A 21,840-nucleotide genomic window follows, 5' to 3' on the forward strand; every position below is an offset into this window, starting at 1 on the left:
TAGTTGTACGCGGGTGTTTGTGTGAAGACACCTCCTCTCTGGTGAAGACTGTGATTCAGTCCTCTTTCCTTTGCGGTACCTCTGACCAGAACCCTATGAGGTGTCCACTGCGTCTGTGTTAAACACGTCTCCTCTCTCCCCTGCAGACTATCCCCACGGTATCCGTCTGACGTCAGCCAACCCTGGTGGGGAGAGAAAGGTTCTGATAGTGTTTAACGCGCCGAGCCAGCAGGACAGAACGCGTTTCACCTCCGACCTGAGAGAGAGCATCGCTGAGGTGACGGAGATGGAGAAATACAGGGTGGAGTGTGAGTAGGACTATACAGGGTGGAGTGTGAGTAGGACTATACAGGGTGGAGTGTGAGTAGGACTATACAGGGTGGAGTGTGAGTAGGACTATACTATACTAGTAGACTATACAGGGTGGAGTGTGAGTAGGACTATACTATACTAGTAGACTATACAGGGTGGAGTGTGAGTGGGACTATACAGGGTGGAGTGTGAGTAGGACTATACAGGGTGGAGTGTGAGTAGGACTATACTAGTAGACTATACAGGGTGGAGTGTGAGTAGGACTATACTATACTAGTAGACTATACAGGGTGGAGTGTGAGTAGGACTATACTATACTAGTAGACTATACAGGGTGGAGTGTGAGTAGGACTATACAGGGTGGAGTGTGAGTAGGACTATACAGGGTGGAGTGTGAGTGGGACTATACAGGGTGGAGTGTGAGTAGGACTATACTATACTAGTAGACTATACAGGGTGGAGTGTGAGTAGGACTATACAGGGTGGAGTGTGAGTAGGACTATACAGGGTGGAGTGTGAGTAGGACTATACAGGGTGGAGTGTGAGTAGGACTATACAGGGTGGAGTGTGAGTAGGACTATACAGGGTGGAGTGTGAGTAGGACTATACTATACTAGTAGACTATACAGGGTGGAGTGTGAGTAGGACTATACAGGGTGGAGTGTGAGTAGGACTATACTATACTAGTAGACTATACAGGGTGGAGTGTGAGTAGGACTATACTATACTAGTAGACTATACAGGGTGGAGTGTGAGTAGGACTATACAGGGTGGAGTGTGAGTAGGACTATACTATACTAGTAGACTATACAGGGTGGAGTGTGAGTAGGACTATACAGGGTGGAGTGTGAGTAGGACTATACTATACTAGTAGACTATACAGGGTGGGGTGTGAGTAGAACTATACTATACTAGTAGACTATACAGGGTGGAGTGTGAGTAGGACTATACTATACTAGTAGACTATACAGGGTGGAGTGTGAGTAGGACTATACAGGGTGGAGTGTGAGTAGGACTATACAGGGTGGAGTGTGAGTAGGACTATACAGGGTGGAGTGTGAGTAGGACTATACAGGGTGGAGTGTGAGTAGGACTATACTAGTAGACTATACAGGGTGGAGTGTGAGTAGGACTATACTATACTAGTAGACTATACAGGGTGGAGTGTGAGTAGGACTATACAGGGTGGAGTGTGAGTGGGACTATACTATACTAGTAGACTATACAGGGTGGAGTGTGAGTAGGACTATACTATACTAGTAGACTATACAGGGTGGAGTGTGAGTAGGACTATACTATACTAGTAGACTATACAGGGTGGAGTGTGAGTAGGACTATACTATACTAGTAGACTATACAGGGTGGAGTGTGAGTAGGACTATACTATACTAGTAGACTATACAGGGTGGAGTGTGAGTAGGACTATACTATACTAGTAGACTATACAGGGTGGAGTGTGAGTGGGACTATACAGGGTGGAGTGTGAGTGGGACTATACAGGGTGGAGTGTGAGTAGGACTATACTATACTAGTAGACTATACAGTGCTTTATAGAATACTGTATTATTATGTAGGGGAATACAACAGAATAGTAGAATATACAACTAATGTGATCATCGTACACCTTTTAAAGCAAAGTCATCCCTAATGTGATTACATATACCTTTTAAAGTAATCCTTTCCCACTCTTATTCTCTACTCACTTCTTGCTCTCTTCTCTCGTTCTCTCTCGGTCACCCTCTTCCTCACCCTCCTCCTCTCGTTCTCTCTCGGTCACCCTCCTCCTCTCTTTCTCTCTCTCGCCCTCTTCCTCACCCTCCTCCTCTCTTTCTCTCTCTCGCCCTCGTCCTCACCTTCCTCCTCTCTTTCTCTCTCTCGCTCTCTTCCTCACCCTCCTCCTCTCTTTCTCTCTCTCGCCCTCTTCCTCACCTTCCTCCTCTCTTTCTCTCTCTCACCCTCCTCCTCTCTTTCTCTCTCTCACCCTCTTCCTCACCCTCCTCCTCTCTTTCTCTCTCTCACCCTCTTCCACACCTTCCTCCTCTCTTTCTCTTCTCTCTTTCTCTCTCTCGCCCTCTTCCTCACCCTCCTCCTCTCTTTCTCTCTCTCGCCATCTTCCTCACCTTCCTCCTCTTTCTCTTCTCTCTTCCTCACCCTCCTCCTCTCTTTCTCTCTCTCGCCCTCTTCCTCACCCTCCTCCTCTCTTTCTCTCTCTCACCCTCTTCCACACCTTCCTCCTCTCTTTCTCTTCTCTCTTTCTCTCTCTCGCCCTCTTCCTCACCCTCCTCCTCTCTTTCTCTCTCTCGCCCTCTTCCTCACCTTCCTCCTCTCTTTCTCTTCTCTCTTTCTCTCTCTCGCCCTCTTCCTCACCTTCCTCCTCTCTTTCTCTCTCTCGCCCTCTTCCTCACCCTCCTCCTCTCTTTCTCTCTCTCGCCCTCTTCCTCACCTTCCTCCTCTCTTTCTCTCTCTCGCCCTCTTCCTCACCTTCCTCCTCTCTTTCTCTCTCTCGCCCTCTTCCTCACCCTCCTCCTCTCTTTCTCTCTCTCACCCTCTTCCACACCATTCTCCTCTCTTTCTCTCCTCTCATTCTCTCCTCTCTCTTCCTCACCCTCCTCCTCTCTTTCTCTCTCTCACCCTCTTCCACACCATTCTCCACTCTCTCTCTCTCTCCTCTCATTCTCTCCTCTCTCTTTCCCTTTCTCCACTTTGCTCCCTCCTTACTCCCCTCTTTCCTCCTCTCCTCCTCCCTCCCTACTCCCCTCTTTCCTCCTCTCCTCCTCCCTCTCTACAGCGGAGTTGGAGAAGCAGAGAGGAGTGATGAGGCCTGTTGTGGCCGGGTCTGACGGTGGTGGTCCCAGCGGCGGCGTGAAGGCGGTGAACGGCATTCTGGGTAGGCCCAGTCTGGACGACAGCTATGCCTCTGCAGATGGACTCAAACGTACTGCGCTCAGCTCATCACTGAGAGACCTAGCAGACACAGGTATGTACACACACACACACACACACGCACTCACACACACACACACACACACACACACACAATACTTGGGTGAAATACTTTATAATATGTAGGCCTACAGTAGGTAGCCTAGTGGTCAGAGTGTTGGACTAGTATCTGAAAGGATGCTAGATTGAATCCCCGAGCTGACAAGGTAAAAATCTGTCGTTCTGCCCCTGAACAAGGCAGTTAACCCACTGTTCCTAGGCCGTCATTGAAAATAAGAATTTGTTCTTAACTGACTTGCCGAGTTAAAAAAAAATTCAATACAATTGTTATAAATTTAACCTTATCAAAAACAACCTTATTGAATAGCTTTTCACTGGCAGTTTGTGTAATTGCTCACTTAAATATATCTAGACATTTAAAATGTTTAATATATTGTCTGTCATACAGACATCTAAAGTGTTGAATATCTTATCTGTCATACAGACATCTAAAGTGTTGAATATCTTATCTGTCATACATTCAGAGAATAAATCAATAGAGTCCTCGACATGTGAAAACAAAGTGATTTGAAATAAACCGCAACAGAACAGTCATTCGGCAGGGCACTGTACAGACATTCTGCCTGAAGGTCAGAGCCAAGGCCTGCTGAGTTGTGAGGGAGTGAATTGTTAATTATAGATCAGGTCGTGCTCCACAGAAAGAGAGTGATGGTACAGTGCTAAGGAGCTGTTATTGCAGCAGGTTGGCGTTTATAAATGGACTGAGTCTGGTCCTTGAGGCAGAACTGAGCGAATTTCCGTTAGATGGGCCCAGTTGTTAAGTCAAAATTGCCTATATGAATGATGAATGGCATTTTATTTTTGTGACAAATCGCCATTTGGCAACCCAACCCTTATGGGATTAACTGACACAAAAGCAAACATTAGAATAATTCACTGTGGTAATTAAATTACCATTCTTCTTCCTGTGTTCTCTGCAGTGAACATCACAAAATATATATATTGTCACGTCCTTCCTTTTTTATGTCTCTATTTTAGTTTGGTCAGGGCGTGAGGCATTCTATGTTTTGTGTTCTGTGTGTTGTATTTCTATGTGTTTGGCCTGGTATGGTTCCCAATCAGAGGCAGCTGGCAATCATTGCCCATGATTGAGAACCATACTTAGGCAGCCTGTTTTCCCACTATGAGTTGTGGGTAGTTGTTTTGCGTTTTGTTCTACTTTTGTTTTTGTTTCAGTGTTCCGGTTATAGTAAACAACATGGACACTTACGACGCTGCGCATTGGTCCGATATTTCCTACTCCTCAGAAGAGCAGGAGAATCGTTACATATGTGTATATATATATATATATATAAAAACATAATAAATAGTATTTTCTTTTACTACTTTAGGGAAATCATTTTTCTTTCAATAAATGAATGAAATAATAATTATATCCCTAGAGTAGTAAAAAATATTAATATCTAGATATATAAAATGAACAGAAGTCACTTGAATCGAGTCTGGTACAAAGAGAACATTCATGTACTCTATATTCACACGTATGCCATTTAACACACAGAAGATGAATGTAATTTAATTATAGGTCGCCCTTAATTATTTTATTCCAGGCTTTATCAAAATATTTTGCAAATGGAAATACACGTGACAAGAAAACATTTCAGTTTCCCCTCATGACTCCATAATACCAGGGTATATCTGGTGGTCTGTCTCCATAATACCAGGGTATATCTGGTGGTCTGTCTCCATAATACCAGGGTATATCTGGTGGTCTGTCTCCATAATACCAGGGTATATCTGGTGGTCTGTCTCCATAATACCAGGGTATATCTGGTGGTCTGTCTCCATAATACCAGGGTATATCTGGTGGTCTGTCTCCATAATACCAGGGTATATCTGGTGGTCTGTCTCCATAATACCAGGGTATATCTGGTGGTCTGTCTCCATAATACCAGGGTATATCTGGTGGTCTGTCTCCATAATACCAGGGTATATCTGGTGGTCTGTCTCCATAATACCAGGGTATATCTGGTGGTCTGTCTCCATAATACCAGGGTATATCTGGTGGTCTGTCTCCATAATACCCCGGGTATATCTGGTGGTCTGTCTCCATAATACCAGGGTATATCTGGTGGTCTGTCTCCATAATACCAGGGTATATCTGGTGGTCTGTCTCCATAATACCAGGGTATATCTGGTGGTCTATCTCCATAATACCAGGGTATATCTGGTGGTCTGTCTCCATAATACCAGGGTATATCTGGTGGTCTATCTCCATAATACCAGGGTATATCTGGTGGTCTGTCTCCATAATACCAGGGTATATCTGGTGGTCTATCTCCTCATAGCTACATAATACCAGGGTATATCTGGTGGTCTGTCTCCTCATGACTACATAATACCAGGGTATATCTGGTGGCCTGTCTCCTCATGACTCCATAATACCAGGGTATATCTGGTGGTCTGTCTCCATAATACCAGGGTATATCTGATGTTCTGTCTCCTCATGACTACATAATACCAGGGTATATATGGTGGTCTGTCTCCATTATACCAGGGTATATCTGGTGGTCTATCTCCTCATGACTCCATAATACCAGGGTATATCTGGTGGTCTATCTCCTCATGACTCCATAATACCAGGGTATATCTGGTGGTCTGTCTCCATAATACCAGGGTATATCTGGTGGTCTGTCTCCTCATGACTACATAATACCAGGGTATATCTGGTGGTCTGTCTCCTCATGACTCCATAATACCAGGGTATATCTGGTGGTCTATCTCCTCATAGCTACATAATACCAGGGTATATCTGGTGGTCTGTCTCCTCATGACTACATAATACCAGGGTATATCTGGTGGTCTGTCTCCATAATACCAGGGTATATCTGGTGGTCTGTCTCCTCATGACTACATAATACCAGGGTATATCTGGTTGTCTGTCTCCTCATGACTACATAATACCAGGGTATATCTGGTGGTCTGTCTCCTCATGGCTACATAATACCAGGGTATATCTGGTGGTCTGTCTCCTCATAGCTACATAATACCAGGGTATATCTGGTGGTCTGTCTCCTCATGACTACATAATACCAGGGTATATCTGGTGGTCTATCTCCTCATGACTACATAATACCAGGGTATATCTGGTGGTCTGTCTCCATAATACCAGGGTATATCTGGTGGTCTGTCTCCATAATACCAGGGTATATCTGGCTGTCTGTCTCCATAATACCAGGGTATATCTGGTGGTCTGTCTCCTCATGACTACATAATACCAGGGTATATCTGGTGGTCTATCTCCTCATGACTCCATAATACCAGGGTATATCCGGTGGTCTGTCTCCATAATACCAGGGTATATCTGGTGGTCTATCTCCTCATGACTACATAATACCAGGGTATATCTGGTGGTCTGTCTCAGGTACATAATACCAGGGTATATCTGGTGGTCTGTCTCCTCATGACTACATAATACCAGGGTATATCTGGTGGTCTGTCTCCTCATGACTACATAATACCAGGGTATATCTGGTGGTCTGTCTCCTCATGACTACATAATACCAGGGTATATCTGGTGGTCTGTCTCCTCATGACTACATAATACCAGGGTATATCTGGTGGTCTGTCTCCTCATGACTACATAATACCAGGGTATATCTGGTGGTCTATCTCCTCATGACTACATAATACCAGGGTATATCTGGTGGTCTGTCTCCATAATACCAGGGTATATCTGGTGGTCTGTCTCCTCATAGCTACATAATACCAGGGTATATCTGGTGGTCTGTCTCCTCATGACTACATAATACCAGGGTATATCTGGTGGTCTGTCTCCTCATGACTACATAATACCAGGGTATAGCTGGTGGTCTATCTCCTCATGACTACATAATACCAGGGTATATCTGGTGGTCTGTCTCCATAATACCAGGGTATATCTGGTGGTCTGTCTCCTCATAGCTACATAATACCAGGGTATATCTGGTGGCCTGTCTCCTCAGCTACATAATACCAGGGTATATCTGGTGGTCTGTCTCCTCATGACTACATAATACCAGGGTATATCTGGTGGTCTGTCTCCTCAGCTACATAATACCAGGGTATATCTGGTGGTCTGTCTCCTCATGACTACATAATACCAGGGTATATCTGGTGGTCTATCTCCTCATGACTACATAATACCAGGGTATATATGGTGGTCTGTCTCCTCATGACTACATAATACCAGGGTATATCTGGTGGTCTGTCTCCATAATACCTGGGTATATCTGGTGGTCTGTCTCCATAATACCAGGGTATATCTGGTGGTCTGTCTCCTCATAGCTACATAATACCAGGGTATATCTGGTGGCCTGTCTCCTCAGCTACATAATACCAGGGTATATCTGGTGGTCTGTCTCCTCATGGCTACATAATACCAGGGTATATCTGGTGGTCTGTCTCCTCATGACTACATAATACCAGGGTATATGTGGTGGTCTATCTCCTCATGACTACATAATACCAGGGTATATCTGGTGGTCTGTCTCCATAATACCAGGGTATATCTGGTGGTCTATCTCCTCATGACTACATAATACCAGGGTATATGTGGTGGTCTGTCTACATAATACCAGGGTATATCTGGTGGTCTGTCTCCATAATACCAGGGTATATCTGGTGGTCTGTCTACATAATACCAGGGTATATCTGGTGGTCTGTCTCCTCAGCTACATAATACCAGGGTATATCTGGTGGTCTGTCTCCTCAGCTACATAATGGCAGGGTATATCTGGTGGTCTGTCTCCTCATGACTACATAATACCAGGGTATATCTGGTGGTCTGTCTACATAATACCAGGGTATATCTGGTGGTCTGTCTCCATAATACCAGGGTATATCTGGTGGTCTGTCTACATAATACCAGGTTATATCTGGTGGTCTGTCTCCTCAGCTACATAATACCAGGGTATATCTGGTGGTCTGTTTCCTCAGCTACATAATACCAGGGTATATCTGTTGGTCTGTCTCTTCATGACTACAGAATACCAGGGTATATCTGGTGGTCTGTCTCCTCATGGCTACATAATACCAGGGTATATCTGGTGGTCTGTCTCCTCAGCTACATAATACCAGGGTATATCTGGTGGTCTGTCTCCTCATGACTACATAATACCAGGGTATATCTGTTGGTCTGTCTCCTCATGGCTACATAATACCAGGGTATATCTGGTGGTCTGTCTACATAATACCAGGGTATATCTGGTGGTCTGTCTCCTCAGCTACATAATACCAGGGTATATCTGGTGGTCTGTCTCCTCAGCTACATAATGCCAGGGTATATCTGGTGGTCTGTCTCCTGACTACATAATACCAGGGTATATCTGGTGGTCTGTCTCCATAATACCAGGGTATATCTGGTGGTCTGTCTCAGGTACAGAATACCAGGGTATAGTTGGTGATCTGTCTCCTCATGACTACATAATACCAGGGTATATCTGGTGGTCTGTCTCCTCATGTCTACATAATACCAGGGTATATCTGGTGGTCTATCTCCTCATAGCTACATAATACCAGGGTATATCTGGTGGTCTGTCTCCTCATGACTACATAATACCAGGGTATATCTGGTGGTCTGTCTCCTCATGTCTACATAATACCAGGGTATATCTGGTGGTCTGTCTCCATAATACCAGGGTATATCTGGTGGTCTGTCTCCTCATGACTACATAATACCAGGGTATATCTGGTGGTCTGTCTCCTCATGTCTACATAATACCAGGGTATATCTGGTGGTCTGTCTCCATAATACCAGGGTATATCTGGTGGTCTGTCTCCTCATGACTACATAATACCAGGGTATATCTGGTGGTCTGTCTCCTCAGCTACATAATACCAGGGTATATCTGGTGGTCTGTCTCCATAATACCAGGGTATATCTGGTGGTCTGTCTCCTCATGTCTACATAATACCAGGGTATATCTGGTGGTCTGTCTCCATAATACCAGGGTATATCTGGTGGTCTGTCTCCTCATGACAACATAATACCAGGGTATATCTGGTGGTCTGTCTCCATAATACCAGGGTATATCTGTTGGTCTGTCTCCTCATGACTACATAATACCAGGGTATATCTGGTGGTCTGTCTCCTCATGTCTACATAATACCAGGGTATATCTGGTGGTCTGTCTCCATAACACCAGGGTATATCTGGTGGTCTGTCTCCTCATGACTACATAATACCAGGGTATATCTGGTGGTCTGTCTCCATAATACCAGGGTATATCTGGTGGTCTGTCTCCATAATACCAGGGTATATCTGGTGGTCTGTCTCCATAATACCAGGGTATATGTGGTGGTCTGTCTCCTCATGACTACATAATACCAGGGTATATCTGGTGGTCTGTCTCCATAATACCAGGGTATATCTGGTGGTCTGTCTCCATAATACCAGGGTATATCTGGTGGTCTGTCTCCATAATACCAGGGTATATCTGGTGGTCTGTCTCCTCATGACTACATAATACCAGGGTATATCTGGTGGTCTGTCTCCATAATACCAGGGTATATCTGGTGGTCTGTCTCCATAATACCAGGGTATATCTGGTGGTCTGTCTCCATAATACCAGGGTATATCTGGTGGTCTGTCTCCATAATACCAGGGTATATCTGGTGGTCTGTCTCCATAATACCAGGGTATATCTGGTGGTCTGTCTCCATAATACCAGGGTATATCTGGTGGTCTGTCTCCTCATGACTACATAATACCAGGGTATATCTGGTGGTCTGTCTCCATAATACCAGGGTATATCTGGTGGTCTGTCTCCTCAGCTACATAATACCAGGGTATATCTGGTGGTCTATCTCCTCATGACTACATAATACCAGGGTATATCTGGTGGTCTGTCTCCATAATACCAGGGTATATCTGGTGGTCTGTCTCCTCAGCTACATAATACCAGGGTATATCTGGTGGTCTATCTCCTCATGACTACATAATACCAGGGTATATCTGGTGGTCTGTCTCCTCATGACTACATAATACCAGGGTATATCTGGTGGTCTGTCTCCATAATACCAGGGTATATCTGGTGGTCTGTCTCCATAATACCAGGGTATATCTGGTGGTCTGTCTCCATAATACCTGGGTATATCTGGTGGTCTATCTCCTCATGGCTACATAATACCAGGGTATATCTGGTGGTCTGTCTCCTCATGACTACATAATACCAGGGTATATCTGGTGGTCTGTCTTCATAATACCAGGGTGTATCTGGTGGTCTATCTCCTCATGACTACATAATACCAGGGTATATCTGGTGGTCTGTCTCCTCAGCTACATAATACCAGGGTATATCTGGTGGTCTGTCTCCATAATACCAGGGTATATCTGGTGGTCTGTCTCCTCATGTCTACATAATACCAGGGTATATCTGGTGGTCTGTCTCCATAATACCAGGGTATATCTGGTGGTCTGTCTCCTCATGACTACATAATACCAGGGTATATCTGGTGGTCTGTCTCCATAATACCAGGGTATATCTGGTGGTCTGTCTCCATAATACCAGGGTATATCTGGTGGTCTGTCTCCATAATACCAGGGTATATCTGGTGGTCTGTCTCCTCATGACTACATAATACCAGGGTATATCTGGTGGTCTGTCTCCTCATGTCTACATAATACCAGGGTATATCTGGTGGTCTGTCTCCATAACACCAGGGTATATCTGGTGGTCTGTCTCCTCATGACTACATAATACCAGGGTATATCTGGTGGTCTGTCTCCATAATACCAGGGTATATCTGGTGGTCTGTCTCCATAATACCAGGGTATATCTGGTGGTCTGTCTCGATAATACCAGGGTATATGTGGTGGTCTGTCTCCTCATGACTACATAATACCAGGGTATATCTGGTGGTCTGTCTCCATAATACCAGGGTATATCTGGTGGTCTGTCTCCATAATACCAGGGTATATCTGGTGGTCTGTCTCCATTATACCAGGGTATATCTGGTGGTCTGTCTCCATAATACCAGGGTATATCTGGTGGTCTGTCTCCATAATACCAGGGTATATCTGGTGGTCTGTCTCCATAATACCAGGGTATATCTGGTGGTCTGTCTCCTCATGACTACATAATACCAGGGTATATCTGGTGGTCTGTCTCCATAATACCAGGGTATATCTGGTGGTCTGTCTCCATAATACCAGGGTATATCTGGTGGTCTGTCTCCTCATGACTACATAATACCAGGGTATATCTGGTGGTCTGTCTCCTCATGTCTACATAATACCAGGGTATATCTGGTGGTCTGTCTCCATAATACCAGGGTATATCTGGTGGTCTGTCTCCTCATGACTACATAATACCAGGGTATATCTGGTGGTCTGTCTCCTCAGCTACATAATACCAGGGTATATCTGGTGGTCTGTCTCCATAATACCAGGGTATATCTGGTGGTCTGTCTCCTCATGTCTACATAATACCAGGGTATATCTGGTGGTCTGTCTCCATAATACCAGGGTATATCTGGTGGTCTGTCTCCTCATGACTACATAATACCAGGGTATATCTGGTGGTCTGTCTCCATAATACCAGGGTATATCTGGTGGTCTGTCTCCATAATACCAGGGTATATCTGGTGGTCTGTCTCCATAATACCAGGGTATATCTGGTGGTCAGTCTCCTCATGACTACATAATACCAGGGTATATCTGGTGGTCTGTCTCCTCATGTCTACATAATACCAGGGTATATCTGGTGGTCTGTCTCCATAACACCAGGGTATATCTGGTGGTCTGTCTCCTCATGACTACATAATACCAGGGTATATCTGGTGGTCTGTCTCCATAATACCAGGGTATATCTGGTGGTCTGTCTCCATAATACCAGGGTATATCTGGTGGTCTGTCTCCATAATACCAGGGTATATGTGGTGGTCTGTCTCCTCATGACTACATAATACCAGGGTATATCTGGTGGTCTGTCTCCATAATACCAGGGTATATCTGGTGGTCTGTCTCCATAATACCAGGGTATATCTGGTGGTCTGTCTCCATTATACCAGGGTATATCTGGTGGTCTGTCTCCATAATACCAGGGTATATCTGGTGGTCTGTCTCCATAATACCAGGGTATATCTGGTGGTCTGTCTCCATAATACCAGGGTATATCTGGTGGTCTGTCTCCTCATGACTACATAATACCAGGGTATATCTGGTGGTCTGTCTCCATAATACCAGGGTATATCTGGTGGTCTGTCTCCATAATACCAGGGTATATCTGGTGGTCTGTCTCCATAATACCAGGGTATATCTGGTGGTCTGTCTCCATAATACCAGGGTATATCTGGTGGTCTGTCTCCATAATACCAGGGTATATCTGGTGGTCTGTCTCCTCATGACTACATAATACCAGGGTATATCTGGTGGTCTGTCTCCATAATACCAGGGTATATCTGGTGGTCTGTCTCCTCAGCTACATAATACCAGGGTATATCTGGTGGTCTATCTCCTCATGACTACATAATACCAGGGTATATCTGGTTGTCTGTCTCCATAATACAAGGGTATATCTGGTGGTCTGTCTCCTCAGCTACATAATACCAGGGTATATCTGGTGGTCTATCTCCTCATGACTACATAATACCAGGGTATATCTGGTGGTCTGTCTCCTCATGACTACATAATACCAGGGTATATCTGGTGGTCTGTCTCCATAATACCAGGGTATATCTGGTGGTCTGTCTCCATAATACCTGGGTATATCTGGTGGTCTATCTCCTCATGGCTACATAATACCAGGGTATATCTGGTAGTCTGTCTCCTCATGACTACATAATACCAGGGTATATCTGGTGGTCTGTCTCCATAATACCAGGGTGTATCTGGTGGTCTATCTCCTCATGACTACATAATACCAGGGTATATCTGGTGGTCTGTCTCCTCATGACTACATAATACCAGGGTATATCTGGTGGTCTGTCTCCTCAGCTACATAATACCAGGGTATATCTGGTGGTCTGTCTCCTCATGACTACATAATACCAGGGTATATCTGGTGGTCTGTCTCCTCAGCTACATAATACCAGGGTATATCTGGTGGTCTGTCTCCTCATGACTACATATTACCAGGGTATATCTGGTGGTCTATCTCCTCATGACTACATAATACCAGGGTATATATGGTGGTCTGTCTCTTCATGACTACATAATACCAGGGTATATCTGGTGGTCTGTCTCCATAATACCTGGGTATATCTGGTGGTCTATCTCCTCATGGCTACATAATACCAGGGTATATCTGGTGGTCTGTCTCCTCATGACTACATAATACCAGGGTATATGTGGTGGTCTATCTCCTCATGACTACATAATACCAGGGTATATCTGTTGGTCTGTCTCCATAATACCAGGGTATATCTGGTGGTCTATCTCCTCATGACTACATAATACCAGGGTATATCTGGTGGTCTGTCTCCTCATGACTACATAATACCAGGGTATATGTGGTGGTCTGTCTACATAATACCAGGGTATATCTGGTGGTCTGTCTCCTCAGCTACATAATACCAGGGTATATCTGGTGGTCTGTCTCCTCAGCTACATAATGCCAGGGTATATCTGGTGGTCTGTCTCCTCATGACTACATAATACCAGGGTATATCTGGTGGTCTGTCTACATAATACCAGGGTATATCTGGTGGTCTGTCTCCATAATACCAGGGTATATCTGGTGGTCTGTCTACATAATACCAGGGTATATCTGGTGGTCTGTCTCCTCAGCTACATAATAACAGGGTATATCTGGTGGTCTGTTTCCTCAGCTACATAATACCAGGGTATATCTGGTGGTCTGTCTCTTCATGACTACAGAATACCAGGGTATATCTGGTGGTCTGTTTCCTCATGGCTACATAATGCCAGGGTATATCTGGTGGTCTGTCTCCTTAGCTACATAATACCAGGGTATATCTGGTGGTCTGTCTCCTCATGACTACAAAATACCAGGGTATATCTGGTGGTCTGTCTCCTCATGGCTACATAATACCAGGGTATATCTGGTGGTCTGTCTACATAATACCAGGGTATATCTGGTGGTCTATCTCCTCAGCTATATAATACCAGGGTATATCTGGTGGTCTGTCTCCTCAGCTACATAATGCCAGGGTATATCTGGTGGTCTGTCTCCTGACTACATAATACCAGGGTATATCTGGTGGTCTGTCTCCATAATACCAGGGTATATCTGGTGGTCTGTCTCAGGTACAGAATACCAGGGTATAGCTGGTGATCTGTCTCCTCATGACTACATAATACCAGGGTATATCTGGTGGTCTGTCTCCTCATGTCTACATAATACCAGGGTATATCTGGTGGTCTATCTCCTCATAGCTACATAATGCCAGGGTATATCTGGTGGTCTGTCTCCTCATGACTACATAATACCAGGGTATATCTGGTGGTCTGTCTCCATAATACCAGGGTATATCTGGTGGTCTGTCTCCTCATGACTACATAATACCAGGGTATATCTGGTGGTCTGTCTCCATAATACCAGGGTATATCTGGTGGTCTGTCTCCATAATACCAGGGTATATCTGGTGGTCTGTCTCCATAATACCAGGGTATATCTGGTGGTCTGTCTCCTCATGACTACATAATACCAGGGTATATCTGGTGGTCTGTCTCCATAATACCAGGGTATATCTGGTGGTCTGTCTCCTCATGACTACATAATACCAGGGTATATCTGGTGGTCTGTCTCCTCATGTCTACATAATACCAGGGTATATCTGGTGGTCTGTCTCCATAACACCAGGGTATATCTGGTGGTCTGTCTCCTCATGACTACATAATACCAGGGTATATCTGGTGGTCTGTCTCCATAATACCAGGGTATATCTGGTGGTCTGTCTCCATAATACCAGGGTATATCTGGTGGTCTGTCTCCATAATACCAGGGTATATGTGGTGGTCTGTCTCCTCATGACTACATAATACCAGGGTATATCTGGTGGTCTGTCTCCATAATGCCAGGGTATATCTGGTGGTCTGTCTCCATAATACCAGGGTATATCTGGTGGTCTGTCTCCATAATACCAGGGTATATGTGGTGGTCTGTCTCCTCATGACTACATAATACCAGGGTATATCTGGTGGTCTGTCTCCATAATACCAGGGTATATCTGGTGGTCTGTCTCCATAATACCAGGGTATATCTGGTGGTCTGTCTCCATAATACCAGGGTATATCTGGTGGTCTGTCTCCTCATGACTACATAATACCAGGGTATATCTGGTGGTCTGTCTCCTCATGACTACATAATACCAGGGTATATCTGGTGGTCTGTCTCCTCATGACTACATAATACCAGGGTATATCTGGTGGTCTGTCTCCATAATACCAGGGTATATCTGGTGGTCTGTCTCCTCATGACTACATAATACCAGGGTATATCTGGTGGTCTGTCTCCTCAGCTACATAATACCAGGGTATATCTGGTGGTCTGTCTCCTCATGACTACATAATACCAGGGCATATCTGGTGGTCTGTCTCCTCAGCTACATAATACCAGGGTATATCTGGTGGTCTGTCTCCTCATGACTACATAATACCAGGGTATATCTGGTGGTCTGTCTCCTCATGACTACATAATACCAGGGTATATCTGGTGGTCTGTCTCCTCATGACTACATAATACCAGGGTATATCTGGTGGTCTGTCTCCTCATGACTACATAATACATAATACCAGGGTATATCTGGTGGTCTGTCTCCTCATGAATACATATTACCAGGGTATATCTGGTGGTCTGTCTCCTCATGACTACATAATACCAGGGTATATCTGGTGGTCTGTCTCCTCATGACTACATAATACCAGGGTATATCTGGTGGTCTGTCTCCATAATACCAGGGTATATCTGGTGGTCTGTCTCCATAATACCAGGGTATATCTGGTGGTCTGTCTCCATAATACCAGGGTATATCTGGTGGTCTGTCTCCATAATACCAGGGTATATCTGGTGGTCTGTCTCCTCATGTCTACATAATACCAGTGTATATCTGGTGGTCTGTCTCCTCATGACTACATAATACCAGGGTATATCTGGTGGTCTGTCTCCATAATACCAGGGTATATCTGGTGGTCTGTCTCCATAATACCAGGGTATATCTGGTGGTCTGTGTCCTCATGACTACATAATACCAGGGTATATCTGGTGGTCTGTCTCCTCATGACTACATAATACCAGGGTATATCTGGTGGTCTGTCTCCATAATACCAGGGTATATCTGGTGGTCTGTCTCCATAATACCAGGGTATATCTGGTGGTCTGTCTCCATAATACCAGGGTATATCTGGTGGTCTGTCTCCATAATACCAGGGTATATCTGGTGGTCTGTTTCCATAATACCAGGGTATATCTGGTGGTCTGTCTCCATAATACCAGGGTATATCTGGTGGTCTGTCTCCTCATGACTACATAATACCAGGGTATATCTGGTGGTCTGTCTCCATAATACCAGGGTATATCTGGTGGTCTGTCTCCATTATACCAGGGTATATCTGGTGGTCTGTCTCCTCATGACTACATAATACCAGGGTATATCTGGTGGTCTGTCTCCTCATGACTACATAATACCAGGGTATATCTGGTGGTCTGTCTCCATAATACCAGGGTATATCTGGTGGTCTGTCTCCTCATGACTACATAATACCAGGGTATATCTGGTGGTCTGTCTCCTCATGACTACATAATACCAGGGTATATCTGGTGGTCTGTCTCCATTATACCAGGGTATATCTGGTGGTCTGTCTCCTCATGACTACATAATGCCAGGGTATATCTGGTGGTCTGTCTCCTCATGACTAGATAATACCAGGGTATATCTGGTGGTCTGTCTCCTCATGGCTACATAATACCAGGGTATATCTGGTGGTCTGTCTCCTCAGCTACATAATACCAGGGTATATCTGGTGGTCTGTCTCCTCATAGCTACATAATACCAGGGTATATCTGGTGGTCTGTCTCCTCATGACTACATAATACCAGGGTATATCTGGTGGTCTGTCTCCTCATGACTACATAATACCAGGGTATATCTGGTGGTCTGTCTCCTCATGACTACATAATACCAGGGTATATCTGGTGGTCTGTCTCCTCATGACTACATAATACCAGTGTATATCTGGTGGTCTGTCTACATAATACCAGGGTATATCTGGTGGTCTGTCTCCTCATGACTACATAATACCAGGGTATATCTGGTGGTCTGTCTACATAATACCAGGGTATATCTGGTGGTCTGTCTCCATAATACCAAGGTATATCTGGTGGTCTGTCTCCATAATACCAGGGTATATCTGGTGGTCTGTCTCCTCATGACTACATAATACCAGGGTATATCTGGTGGTCTGTCTCCATAATACCAGGGTATATCTGGTGGTCTGTCTCCTCATGACTACATAATACCAGGGTATATCTGGTAGTCTGTCTCCATAATACCAGGGTATATCTGGTGGTCTGTCTCCATAATACCAGGGTATATCTGGTGGTCTGTCTCCTCATGACTACATAATACCAGGGTGTATCTGGTGGTCTGTCTCCATTATACCAGGGTATATCTGGTGGTCTGTCTCCATAATACCAGGGTATATCTGGTGGTCTATCTCCTCATGACTACATAATACCAGGGTATATCTGGTGGTCTGTCTCCTCATGACTACATAATACCAGGGTATATCTGGTGGTCTGTCTCCTCATGACTACATAATACCAGGGTATATCTGGTGGTCTGTCTCCATAATACCAGGGTATATCTGGTGGTCTGTCTCCATAATACCAGCGTATATCTGGTGGTCTGTCTCCTCATGACTACATAATACCAGGGTATATCTGGTGGTCTGTCTCCTCATGACTACATAATACCAGGGTATATCTGGTGGTCTGTCTCCTCAGCTACATAATACCAGGGTATATCTGGTGGTCTGTCTCCTCATGACTACATAATACCAGGGTTTATCTGGTGGTCTGTCTCCTCATGACTACATAATACCAGGGTATATCTGGTGGTCTGTCTCCTCATGACTACATAATACCAGGGTATATCTGGTGGTCTGTCTCCATTATACCAGGGTATATCTGGTGGTCTGTCTCCATAATACCAGGGTATATCTGGTGGTCTATCTCCTCATGACTACATAATACCAGGGTATATCTGGTGGTCTGTCTCCTCATGACTACATAATACCAGGGTATATCTGGTGGTCTGTCTCCTCATGACTACATAATACCAGGGTATATCTGGTGGTCTGTCTCCATAATACCAGGGTATATCTGGTGGTCTGTCTCCATTATACAAGGGTATATCTGGTGGTCTGTCTCCATAATACCAGGGTATATCTGGTGGTCTGTCTCCTCATGACTACATAATACCAGGGTATATCTGGTGGTCTGTCTCCTCATGACTACATAATACCAGGGTATATCTGGTGGTCTGTCTCCTCAGCTACATAATACCAGGGTATATCTGGTGGTCTATCTCCTCATGACTACATAATACCAGGGTATATCTGGTGGTCTGTCTCCTCATGACTACATAATACCAGGGTATATCTGGTGGTCTGTCTCCTCATGACTACATAATACCAGGGTATATCTGGTGGTCTGTCTCCTCATGACTACATAATACCAGGGTATATCTGGTGGTCTGTCTCCTCATGACTACATAATACCAGGGTATATCTGGTGGTCTGTCTCCTCATGACTACATAATACCAGGGTATATCTGGTGGTCTGTCTCCTCATGTCTACATAATACCAGGGTATATCTGGTGGTCTGTCTCCATAATACCAGGGTATATCTGGTGGTCTGTCTCCTCATGACTACATAATACCAGGGTATATCTGGTGGTCTGTCTCCATAATACCAGGGTATATCTGGTGGTCTGTCTCCATAATACCAGGGTATATGTGGTGGTCTGTCTCCTCATGACTACATAATACCAGGGTATATCTGGTGGTCTGTCTCCATAATACCAGGGTATATCTGGTGGTCTGTCTCAATAATACCAGGGTATATCTGGTGGTCTGTCTCCATAATACCAGGGTATATGTGGTGGTCTGTCTCCTCATGACTACATAATACCAGGGTATATCTGGTGGTCTGTCTCCATAATACCAGGGTATATCTGGTGGTCTGTCTCCATAATACCAGGGTATATCTGGTGGTCTGTCTCCATAATACCAGGGTATATCTGGTGGTCTGTCTCCTCATGACTACATAATACCAGGGTATATCTGGTGGTCTGTCTCCTCAGCTACATAATACCAGGGTATATCTGGTGGTCTGTCTCCTCATGACTACATAATACCAGGGTATATCTGGTGGTCTGTCTCCTCAGCTACATAATACCAGGGTATATCTGGTGGTCTGTCTCCTCGTGACTACATAATACCAGGGTATATCTGGTGGTCTGTCTCCTCATGACTACATAATACCAGGGTATATCTGGTGGTCTGTCTCATGTCTCCATAATACCAGGGTATATCTAGTGGTCTGTCTCCTCATGTCTCCATAATACCAGGGTATATCTAGTGGTCTGTCTCCTCATGTCTCCATAATACCAGGGTATATCTAGTGGTCTGTCTCCTCATGACTACATAATACCAGGGTATATCTGTTGGTCTGTCTCCATAATACCAGGGTATATCTGGTGGTCTGTCTCCTCATGACTACATAATACCAGGGTATATCTGGTGGTCTGTCTCCTCATGACTACATAATACCAGGGTATATCTGGTGGTCTGTCTCCTCATGACTACATACTACCAGGGTATATCTGGTGGTCTGTCTCCTCATGACTACATAATACCAGGGTATATCTGGTGGTCTGTCTCCTCATGACTACATAATACCAGGGTATATCTGGTGGTCTGTCTCCTCATGACTACATAATACCAGGGTATATCTGGTGGTCTGTCTCCATAATACCAGGGTATATCTGGTGGTCTGTCTCCATAATACCAGGGTATATCTGGTGGTCTGTCTCCATAATACCAGGGTATATCTGGTGGTCTGTCTCCATAATACCAGGGTATATCTGGTGGTCTGTCTCCTCATGACTACATAATACCAGGGTATATCTGGTGGTCTGTCTCCTCATGGCTACATAATACCAGGGTATATCTGGTGGTCTGTCTCCTCATGACTACATAATACCAGGGTATATCTGGTGGTCTGTCTCCATAATACCAGGGTATATCTGGTGGTCTGTCTCCTCATGACTACATAATACCAGGGTATATCTGGTGGTCTGTCTCCATAATACCAGGGTATATCTGGTGGTCTGTCTCCATTATACCAGGGTATATCTGGTGGTCTGTCTCCTCATGACTACATAATACCAGGGTATATCTGGTGGTCTGTCTCCTCATGACTACATAATACCAGGGTATATCTGGTGGTCTGTCTCCATAATACCAGGTTATATCTGGTGGTCTGTCTCCTCATGACTACATAATACCAGGGTATATCTGGTGGTCTGTCTCCATTATACCAGGGTATATCTGGTGGTCTGTCTCCTCATGACTACATAATACCAGGGTATATCTGGTGGTCTGTCTCCTCATGACTACATAATACCAGGGTATATCTGGTGGTCTGTCTCCTCATGGCTACATAATACCAGGGTATATCTGGTGGTCTGTCTCCTCAGCTACATAATACCAGGGTATATCTGGTGGTCTGTCTCCTCATAGCTACATAATACCAGGGTATATCTGGTGGTCTGTCTCCTCATGACTACATAATACCAGGGTATATCTGGTGGTCTGTCTCCTCATGACTACATAATACCAGGGTATATCTGGTGGTCTGTCTCCTCATGACTACATAATACCAGGGTATATCTGGTGGTCTGTCTCCTCATGACTACATAATACCAGGATATATCTGGTGGTCTGTCTACATAATACCAGGGTATATCTGGTGGTCTGTCTCCATAATACCAGGGTATATCTGGTGGTCTGTCTCCTCATGACTACATAATACCAGGGTATATCTGGTGGTCTGTCTACATAATACCAGGGTATATCTGGTGGTCTGTCTCCATAATACCAGGGTATATCTGGTGGTCTGTCTCCATAATACCAGGGTATATCTGGTGGTCTGTCTCCTCATGACTACATAATACCAGGGTATATCTGGTGGTCTGTCTCCATAATACCAGGCTATATCTGGTGGTCTGTCTCCTCATGACTACATAATACCAGGGTATATCTGGTGGTCTGTCTCCATTATACCAGGGTATATCTGGTGGTCTGTCTCCATAATACCAGGGTATATCTGGTGGTCTATCTCCTCATGACTACATAATACCAGGGCATATCTGGTGGTCTGTCTCCTCATGACTACATAATACCAGGGTATATCTGGTGGTCTGTCTCCTCATGGCTACATAATACCAGGGTATATCTGGTGGTCTGTCTCCATAATACCAGGGTATATCTGGTGGTCTGTCTCCATAATACCAGGGTATATCTGGTGGTCTCTCTCCTCATGACTACATAATACCAGGGTATATCTGGTGGTCTGTCT

At 44.7% G+C, this 21,840-nt stretch overlaps 1 protein-coding gene across 1 annotated transcript in view; it reads left to right on the forward strand.

The window, feature by feature from the left end:
• The window catches only part of LOC139369010 (IQ motif and SEC7 domain-containing protein 1-like), a 278,969-nt gene that overhangs the window by 202,201 nt on the left and 54,928 nt on the right, over positions 1-21,840 (forward strand). Inside the window, exons 13-14 of the mRNA XM_071108577.1 lie at positions 147-308; positions 3,101-3,289. Of these exons, the coding sequence (XP_070964678.1) occupies positions 147-308; positions 3,101-3,289 (351 nt within the window). The remainder of the gene's footprint in view (positions 1-146; positions 309-3,100; positions 3,290-21,840) is intronic.

This window comes from Oncorhynchus clarkii, chromosome 16 (assembly GCF_045791955.1).
Source record: "Oncorhynchus clarkii lewisi isolate Uvic-CL-2024 chromosome 16, UVic_Ocla_1.0, whole genome shotgun sequence".
NCBI lineage: Eukaryota > Metazoa > Chordata > Actinopteri > Salmoniformes > Salmonidae > Oncorhynchus > Oncorhynchus clarkii.